Source organism: Lissotriton helveticus, chromosome 1_1 (assembly GCF_964261635.1).
Source record: "Lissotriton helveticus chromosome 1_1, aLisHel1.1, whole genome shotgun sequence".
In the NCBI taxonomy this organism is placed as follows: Eukaryota; Metazoa; Chordata; class Amphibia; order Caudata; family Salamandridae; genus Lissotriton; species Lissotriton helveticus.
Genome location: NC_136057.1, coordinates 699,212,803 through 699,222,659, shown reverse-complemented (window position 1 = coordinate 699,222,659; position 9,857 = coordinate 699,212,803). Strand labels below are relative to the sequence as shown.

The 9,857-nt window shown below is 41.8% G+C and overlaps 1 protein-coding gene across 1 annotated transcript in view; it reads right to left on the bottom strand.

Moving 5' to 3' along the window:
• Positions 1–820: 820 nt before the first annotated feature.
• The window catches only part of LOC144770536 (transient receptor potential cation channel subfamily A member 1-like), a 231,394-nt gene continuing 222,357 nt past the window's right edge, over positions 821–9,857 (bottom strand). Inside the window, exon 8 of the mRNA XM_078655142.1 lies at positions 821–1,029. Within this exon, the coding sequence (XP_078511268.1) occupies positions 866–1,029 (164 nt within the window). The 3' untranslated portion in view covers positions 821–865. The remainder of the gene's footprint in view (positions 1,030–9,857) is intronic.

Below are 9,857 nucleotides of genomic sequence, written 5' to 3'. Positions count from 1 at the left end.
AAAGGAAGCTGCCATCTAGACCTGAATCCATGGAGAAGGGATGAGGATAGATGAGTATCTGCAGCCTGCCACACGTCGCCCTACACTGGTCAAGCATGGGTCTCAACTCAACTCATCTACGGTCGTCCAGCGACAGTAGAAGCCAGTAAATGACCCCTCACTATGCCAGGGTGCACTCTGCACCATGCACCCATATGTGCAGGATGCTGAGAAGCGAGGAACTGGGGGGAAAACCTCCCCTCGCTCTAGCATTCCTAAGAGCATTCAGACGCCGGGAGAGGTGTCACCTTCGCTGGTGCAGGAGTGTGCAGGGAGCGGGAAGCAGTGCCTGGAGCTGCAAGCTAGTCGCTCTTTAACCTGGCTCCATCTGCCATGTTGGCCGGAAGACTGCTAACACAAACTTAGCCTCAGGTGGTATTATTGTCAATAATGGATGCGCTATGAAATGGACAAAGCAAATTCTCTGACAGCTGTTGTTCCTCAATTCAATAAAGACTTTAAATAGGTATTCAATCATTTTAATGATCAGGTGTTGATTATGACCAGTGATAGAGGCCATTGTCTTCCTAGACTCTCTCACAAAAACAGCTTTTCATATCCATCACAAAATCAGGAAAACACCTCTACACACTCAGGCATTTTGAAGCTTGCTTCAGATAGAGAGTGAATACAACAATATGTGGTATTGTTCATCAGGAGGGAAGCACACTATTGGCCTTGAGTTTTAACCACTTTCAAATGAAGCATTGCAATTTGTGATTTTTTTATTTACATTTTACTTCACACAGGATCACATTTAACAATTTATTTTGACCTTCTTTCTCATATCTTCTTCAGTTCTAACGAAAAAGATTGAAAGTTGTTGTCAGTGTTCAGTCCTGTGTTGTGTCATTTCTCCGTAGGTACTTTTTCTGAAAGTTAACCAGTCCAAGCGGCTCTTGATGCTGGAAAACCTCTCACTCATTTCCTTTTCCTTAATCTTTCTTGTCATATCTCGAACAAAACTGGTGCAACGATGGAGATCATAAGCTAGAAAATGAAAGTGCACAGGGTACAATTGAAAGAATTCACATATAATCATAAGTTGTGTGTAATGGATCATTGGAAATATACATTGTTTTCAATTAGTTTGTAGCCCATGGGATAGCTTTATGTAGCTTACCCCCTAGCAAAGACGACCACATTCAAAGAGGTCACGTGATTGGTTCTCTCATATGAAAATATATGGACTACAATACAATATGAAGCGATTTTGAAGCTCACATAACATTTTTGTACTATTTTTTGATAATTGCTATTACTCAACACGAAGGAATATTTGGCAAATGTATAAGCAAAAGGCGCATTTAAAGTAGCGCGTATGCGGAAGAATCAATTAAAATTGTAGGTTCTTCGACCTGAAATGCCTAAACAATTTGTAGTGAAAAGTACTATTTAAAGCGCAGAGGATTCAATTCCATTCAAAGCTGGGTGGAATTTAGAGGCAACTTTGCAGGGAGTTTGCGGGCTCTCGCTCGATGAGTTATTGGCAAAACTAGGAGGAAGTCACCGTTTCTAAATATATTAGACCAGCAAATTTGGCCAGCAATACTTTTCCAATGATTTAGAGAAGACCAAAAGAGAAATAAATGAATAATTTCCTTGACATGTTCCGTTGCCCTATCGACAGCTTTTTTTTTTTGCAGAGTTTTATATAGCGGGAACTAGACCCGAACCGAATCAGGTATCGGAGCGCTTTACATAGCACCAGTTACGTTACATGAGGACAAACTTTAATTTTAGGCACGGGGAGATTAAGTGATTTGCCCAGAAACACAGGAGTTTTTTTTTTTGGGCGTCGTTACCGAGACTCGAACCCAGATCCCCAGGTCCGAGGTCGAGCGCCTTAGCCGTTAGGCCAACTCCTCTCCCCTAAGAAATCAGCTTTACCTGATTTCTGAGATCTATTGCTAATTAACAACATACACACAAAAATACATATACGCATGCAGAAAGGGGCTTTAGGACAGCACCGTTCAGTCATAGGTTACTGTTGTACTGTTGTTCTGCAGAATGTTGGCATTAGCTAAGTGGGATGTCAATCAAAGTTGGTATCAGCCTATACCATTTTCCAGATGAGACATCATAGTATGCTGACTTGCTACACCCTTCCGCCATTCATTTGTATTTTTAATTACTGTTCTTCTATATTTCTTCAAAGTATGCACATGCTAGCGGCCCATGGCAGCAGGGCCGGACTGGCCGTAGCGGGCACCGGGCATTTCACCAGTGGGCCGCTAGTGTGGGGGCCGATTTTATGCCCCTGTGGGCCGTTTTTGTCACAGGGACGCAAAATCGGCCCCTGTAACAAATTCGGCGGAAACCGGCCCTGGCAAACAACACATCCGCTCCCAGGGGGGCCGGCCGAGTTCTTTGCCAGGGCCATTTTTGATTTCCATTCCGGCCCTGCATAGCAGCCAGTTTTTTGTGCTTTTTCTTACTATTTTAAGATGGCACTGTGTGCGTGCATATGTACACATGGATCATGAGGCATATGTTGCGATCCATGGCACATATGTGCAAGCTTGTATTGGCAAAGCCAATAGGTCAGCATTCACATTTTCAAGGCGAGTTCTACTGGCTTTGCAAATGCTTGTTACTTATTGTGATACTTATTGCGGAACGACAGAGATATTGCAGCTGTGAGTGGGGCACAAATACCAGAGTTATTGAGCACAAACCAGAGATCCACCAAGATAGATCTGTTGGTGATTTTTCTAGTAATACTTTTTCAAGACTTTTATCTGAATATGTTAAGGTTATGGATGTTAAAGATTGCTACATTTGCGTAAAATTACCTGCTTCAGTTTCTGAGGGGGTCACATACAATATGCTTCCCCTTACTTGTAGTGTTATAGCTAGTCTATTTTATCAGACAGGTCGCCTGGAGTATTATTATTCTAATTACGATGAAATCTTTGCTAATTTAAAGGTTGACAAAAGCTTGAATAAACATAAACATGCTAAACAGATGAGGGAATTTTTCATTGTAACTAATGAACTTACTTATGAGTATGCTTTTAGAAATAATTTAACTTGTAAATTGAGAGCTGAAGAAAAATATTTCTTAAACTTAGTTGAAGAGAGAAGGGCGATTTATAAATGGAATGAGATGTTGAAACAAACCAAATCTAAGTTTTGGCAAATAGAGGATGAAAAGCTAAATGGTAGAACTGAAAATGTTGCTATTTACATAGATAAACCTGTTAGTGGTAAGCTTTGTATTAGAAGAGATAATACTCTTTTTGATAATTATTTTGTGGGTGCTAGTCAATGCGAAGACACTTATCAAATCTTGGGTGGTTGGGCATTTAAAGGTTGTAAAGATCCAATTTTTCCTGGAATTTATTTTGTGTGTGGAAATAAGGCCTATTATAATCTCCCAGATCACTGGTATGGCACTTGCTATATCGGTTTAGTTTTTCCAAAGATTTTTCATGTAGATAGAAATGTAAAGGGTTTGTTTGAAATTAATAATCATCTGACTAGATTCAGAAGGGAAAGTTTTTCAGAAATTTTGGGAGATATTTTTGGTGCAGTAATACCTTTTGTGGGTATAACCCTGAATGCAGTTAAAATCAGAAAAATGTCTACAATTGTTGACAGATTGTCTACTGATACTGCTAGTGGATTCCAATTAGTCAATACTGAACTTATTTCTATGAGATCGATGGTTATGCAGAACCGTCTTGCCCTTGATATCCTTTAAGCTAAAGAGGGAGGAGTTTGTGGAATTTTACATGGCCAGCATTGCTGTACATATATTCCAGATAAGAGTCAAAACATTGAGATGTATATTAAGAAAATTACAGAGTTACATTCAGAAATTGTACCTTTAGAAGATGAAGATTTTTCAGAACGTTTGAGCAAAAGATTTGCAGCAATCAAAACCTGGTTTCAAGAGATAGGTAGTTCAATTTTAGGCAAAATATTATGTCCTTTATTAGCTATAGTTTTTGTGATATTTCTGCTAAAAATTAGTTGCTTGTTACACAAAAGAAAGAAGTATCTTAGGGAGAAGAAGAGGATTTACATGCTCAGAAAAGAACAGGAGAAAGAGATAGAATTAGAAGAGTTTTGTAAGTCACAATATGAGAGTTACAAACAAACAGCAGAATCGAAAGTTTAGAAACACTAATACTGTGATTATCAAACATGTTCAAGGGTATTAAAATTTTTGCTAAAATTTTGGGTGTAGTTTGGTGATTTTGAAATCACCAGATAAGGGAGCTGATGGAGCGAGTTTCAGAATAATATTTTGTTCTGGCTTGCAGAGCTAAACTTCCATACTAAAATAACCATATTAATTGATTTGTGATGAATTATTAACCAACCTAGATTAAAATGCATTTACATGACACGAGGGACTGACTTATGTGCTCTTTGTTGCAAAAGAAAGTGCGTTGAAAATAATAAACTAACCTTGTCTATTGTCTTTGTCAGTATTAAATGCGGCTGTTTTAATTAATGGCATGTGCTTATTTGTGTGCTTATGTTATGTCTTATGTATTTTATGTGGCATAAGCTCATGGAGAATCCTGTGGCCTAAAAGAAGAAGGTTAATATGAAACGCAGCTTTGTGTGCTCAGCTAGGTAACATAAATTAATGGGTTAATAATTAGCAAAGGGGGTGGGTAACAGAATGGGTCTCAATTCTCTAATTAATTGATGTCTTGTGTTAACTGAAAAGATGGTGTTCACGAGTCCTGTCCAGAGAGAGCTAGAGCCCTGCATGGAAACTTTTACCACGTTGAAAAATATTTGCAAGCTCTAATGAAAATTGTTTTACGTGCTCTTGGTGAGACTAATTCAAGGACAGGAAGCGGCAAAGTTTGCCAAGCTAAGGAAGTCACGGCCTGTGATTTGCGAAATGTTTCTTTTTAAGGAAGCTGCGTGACTTGTGAATAAGAGACAATGGACTCTAAGAAAAGCCTGATCTAGGCTTGGAGAAAGGTGATGACACGATATGAGCTGACATCAGTCAGCCATTGAAGACACTGGATGGCAGGGAAAAATATACTTTTTAGCGAGATTAGTTAGACAGAAAGGTATAAAAACTTGGCCCCTTTGACAGGAGGGCGCTTCTCGCTTTCCGATTCCTGATGGGCGTGTCGTGCTGTTGGACTTTTGGCGCACGTAAGGATAACAGGCTTTAATGACTTTAACTTTTTAGGTGAAGAGAGTTTTAGTCAGGAAATAGACTTAGGGAATGGAAAACTGTTATTTTGCTTTAACTCATACATGCTGATTTGCTTTGAAGATGTCAGATCAATAATTCATTATCTTAATTGATGCTGCTTAATTTGCTAATAAATAAAGATTTCCTAATGAGAATGCACTTTCCTGAATAATAAAGTTAATACATAGATTTTTGAAACAACAAGCTGGTCTTGTTTATTCATGGTCTAGTTACCATCAGCTGATCCATATACCTAAGTGACTTAATTAATATGAAAAATGCATAAAACCATTGTAAGAAATGATAAACTGCAGTTATATATAAAATTATAAACAGTTTGTGAATAGGTTTTATTAATTAGGTCACATGATTCAGTCGCCCAAAAATTGTCTTGTTAGTTAATGGGCCTTGTAAGAGATTTATGATTAATGGTGAGTATTATGGTGATGGGTAGTGTTGGTGAGACAGTTTTTCTAAAGGGGCGCTGGATCAGTGGTAATACCTTGCACAGAGCCTAGGGGTTCACCAAAAGTGTACAGGACTCAATGTAAACATCAAAGTGAACTATTTGTGGTAGTGTGGTTGAGCAGCCTTAGGCCTAACAGAGAAGACATTGGTTGCACAATCATTGAGCAATAATGGACACACAACTCAATAAATGGAGATCCAGACCAATTTAAGAAAATTATACTTTGTTTATATTTTATTTTTAAGAACAAGGTTGTGCAACACAGTAAGTACCGTTCTCAGTAAAAATACCTTTTAGGTTTCAGACGTTTGGCAGTGCAAATTTCATAGCAGTTAAATATATATATCATGTAGGAAAACAATTGTGTGGGGTGATAGGTACGTATACTACTTACAGTTCCAGTCCAGTCTTCGGGTGTCTCAGGCTAACACTGCAGGCAATGTCGGTCGTGGGGGACTGGGGGCAACCAAGCGATGCTGGATTCAGTACATAAACCAAGATGGTCCATACATGCAATTAGAATTACCCTTGCGGTCTTCAGAAAGCAATGAAGTGATTTGGTTTTTAGCAGACTGCCAACACGGTTACTGTTGTGGTTGCCGGCAGTTAGCTGCTGTCAATCAGATAGAGAAGTTCTGCCATCGTTGGATCATCATGGGGCGATCGGGCAGGCAGTGTAGAAGCTGGCAAACCCACTTTCAAGAGAGTACAGGCTCTCTGGCACCGGGCTGAGAACAGCTCAGGTTGTGGGCCTAGAGGATCCCTCGAGGTCATCCTGCTGTGTGGTGTTCTTCTCACCAGGCAGAGTGGTGTCCCCACAAGTGATGTTCCTCTACCACGAAGGCCATTGAATTCTTTGGTAGCAGTAAATCGTGTCTACCCAAGGGTGGGTCCTCATCGGGTCTGGTACCAATGGTTGACAGGGACTAGAACCTCTAGTCTGAAGGGAGGTTCTTGGCACTTTGGTGAAGGTTAAAAGGTCTCCGGGGTTTCTTGGAGGCCTTGCAGAGTGTCAGTGTTCGAACCGGTTGAGAGTGGTGGGATTTTTGCTGGGGTTTGTCTGTATAGGTTCAGTTCCTGGTTTGACAGCGGTCATCTTCTTCTTTGGTCGATCGAATCTGAGGGTAAGGTCTGGGGAGCCGCCTGAATACAAAATTTAGGAGACATTTTAGGCGAGTAGCAGGTAGGGCCAATTGGCACCTTACCTAGTGTGAATGCACCCTCTATTATGCCACCCTCCAGTGGGAGGGGGCATAGGCCTAGCCCTGATTGGGGGGGTCCCCCCATCTTCAAGATGGCAGGGACTGAAAGTTGTGCATCACCTCAGTTCCCACCTCTTTAGGAGTGGGGTTGGCAGAGGTGGGCACATCTCCTATCTTTTTAAATTTTCGTGACAGCTTTCCCACCCAAAGTGGGGGTGTAAACCAAGGGCTCCCACCTCATGCTAGGGGTCCAGAAACATATCTGATGGTGGTTGGCAGCCTACCGCCGACCAGAGAACACAGCAGGTATGGTAGGGATTCAGGGGACACCTCTGAGGGGCCCTCTAGGCACATGGCAATATAAATCCCACACTGACATCAGTGTGGGTTTATTGAAAGGAGTAGTTTGTTACAAAACCGTCCTGTATTCAGTAAAGGCATCATGCTGCTGTGGAACTTAGGTTGTCGAGCTCCCAGCCCATGTACTCTCTATGGCGTCACTGGCACCTACGATATTAGGAAATGGTGCCCAATATTGTAGAGGGATATCTGTTCATACAAATATGCCCCCACCTTAAGTATAATGCACCCTGCCTTAGGGCTGTGGGGCCTGCTAGAGGGTCCTATGCTGCCAGGCAGAGCTAGAGGACAGGGTGGCATGTTGACCTTTTCATTTTCTCCCTCACATTGGCATGCACACTGCAAGGGCAGTGGCATGGTCACAGTGAGGGGTGGGGGTCCCAAGGGATCCTCTTTATTAATTAATTAATTTTATTTTTTTCAAAGGTTTTATATAGCGCTACTGTACCCAAGAGTATAAGAGCGCTTTACAAGGATGGTGAACATAATGACATAATATTAACAATTAGGCGAAAAAGAGTTACAGTATGATAATGCATTCAACTGTGCTAAGGGGGCAAAGAAAGAGAGATAACATTAAGTGGAAAGTGAATATTAAAAGTTAGGAGCGAGAGGGGGTGAAGAGAGGGGGAGTGAGAAAATGAAGGGATTGTGAGGGGGTGGGAAGAGGAGCGGACAAGGGAAGAGAGAGGAGTGGACATGTTCAGAGTCAGTAACATTAGATACCCCAGTATTTGTTGAGAAGAAGTACTTTGAGTTCCTTTTTGAAGAGAGGGTAAGAGGGGTTGCAGCGAAGATCCTTAGGGAGAGAGTTCCAAATTGTAGGAGCGTTACCTGAGAACGCACAAGATTGGGTCTTTTGACATTTGAGTCTGGGTGGGATCAAGACAAGGGAGTTTGTGCTCCTCAGGGACCTGGAGCAACCTGCTTTGTGTAGTTTCGTTGTAAGGTAAGAAGGGGTGATTTGGTGAAGAGCTTTGTGAGTGATGCAGGCAATCTTGTAGGTGGATCTTCCTTCTATTGGGAGCCAATTGAGATTTTTGAGGACAGGGGAGATGTAATCAAATTTTTTACAATCAGAGATGAGTCTCGCAGCTAGATTGAGGACAGATTTCATTGGTGCAAGATGGATTTTAGGGGTGCCAGCCAAAGTGGCGTTGCCATAGTCAATCCTGGAAAGGACAAGCGTTTGGACAACAAGTTTGAAATCGTCTGCTGGAATAAATGGTTTAAGTTTCTTGAGGTGGAGAAGGGTGAAAAGCGCACTTTTGGATGCATTTTTAATGTGGGGGATGAGATTTGAATTCTGGTCGATACTGATGCCTAGAGATTTGACAGAATTAGAGGTGGAGAGTGGCAGTTAAGAGCGTTGATGTCCTTTATCCAGAGTTGGATGGGAAGGGAGTTGTTTTTGGGGGAGAAAAGGATTATTTCAGTTTTGTTTGGGTTCAGTTTGAGATGGTTCCAATGGAACCAGGTTTGAATTCTGGTCAGGGTCTCATTGAGTTGGAGAATGTCTTTGTGGGATTTGATCTTGTAATATAATTGGGTGTCATCGGCATAGAGGTGGTAATTGATATTAGCTTGTTTGAGGATGAGGGTGAGTGGTTCCATGAACAGATTGAATAGGGTTGGGGAGAGGATGGATCCTTGAGGGACGCCGAGTGAGACAGGTTGAGGTTTAGAGAGAAAGTGGCTGTGCTTGATTTGCTGTGATCTGTTTTGAAGGAATGAGGAGAACCATTTGAATACATTGCCATCTAATCCGAACCGCCATTAACTAGGGACTTACAGCAGGCATAAGTACCAATTGGCAGTTTATTTTGGGGAAGCAGCTCAGGCACAGGGGACCTGGTTGGCAAGGACCCTGTGCACAACATTTGATACTACATTAAAGCCTGGTAAAACACCGGGGGCTAAGCCTATTCAGGAAAAAACTGGCAGTGAGAATATAAATATGTCTATTTTCTCAGACATGATCGCTATAGCTAAAAAGACAGAGATCAACAGCCATTTGCACTTATCATTGTTTGAAGATGAAAGGATGTGGAAAAGACCTCTGAATTGGAAGAGGCAGTTGCAGCCTCACTCACTACTGCCAAGTCCACCCCCTGTGGTGAGTTGGACGATCTCAACAGTTTTGGGCCAACCTTAAAATTCAACCTTTGATGGTACTGCCATACTGTAAAGCTCATCCCCAGTCACTATTTTGGTCCATGGGAAATCCTGCTAATCTGCAGACCCCATCCTGGATAAAGCTAACCCTAGCCTACCTACGATGCCTCCCAGCAAGTGAATAGGACCATCATGACAAACAAGATTATGTGATTCATCCTGCTTCCTAGGTCAGACGTCTGTCCCATGTGAGGGCCAACTCTGCCCAAAAGACAAACAAGAAAAAGAGGTCACTAACAGCTGTCACTGTCAGGAAGTAAGCCCCAAACCATCCACTGACATATGAATGCATCAATCCGGTGCCTAGAGTAGGCCTCATTTCCAGCCTTATGGATGGCAAGGAATTGTCCACTGGCTCCTAAGTTGTCCAAACCTGAAAATTGGCCTCTCAGGTTTTCCAGAGTGGGGGGCTACATTCACTTTGACCCTGTGC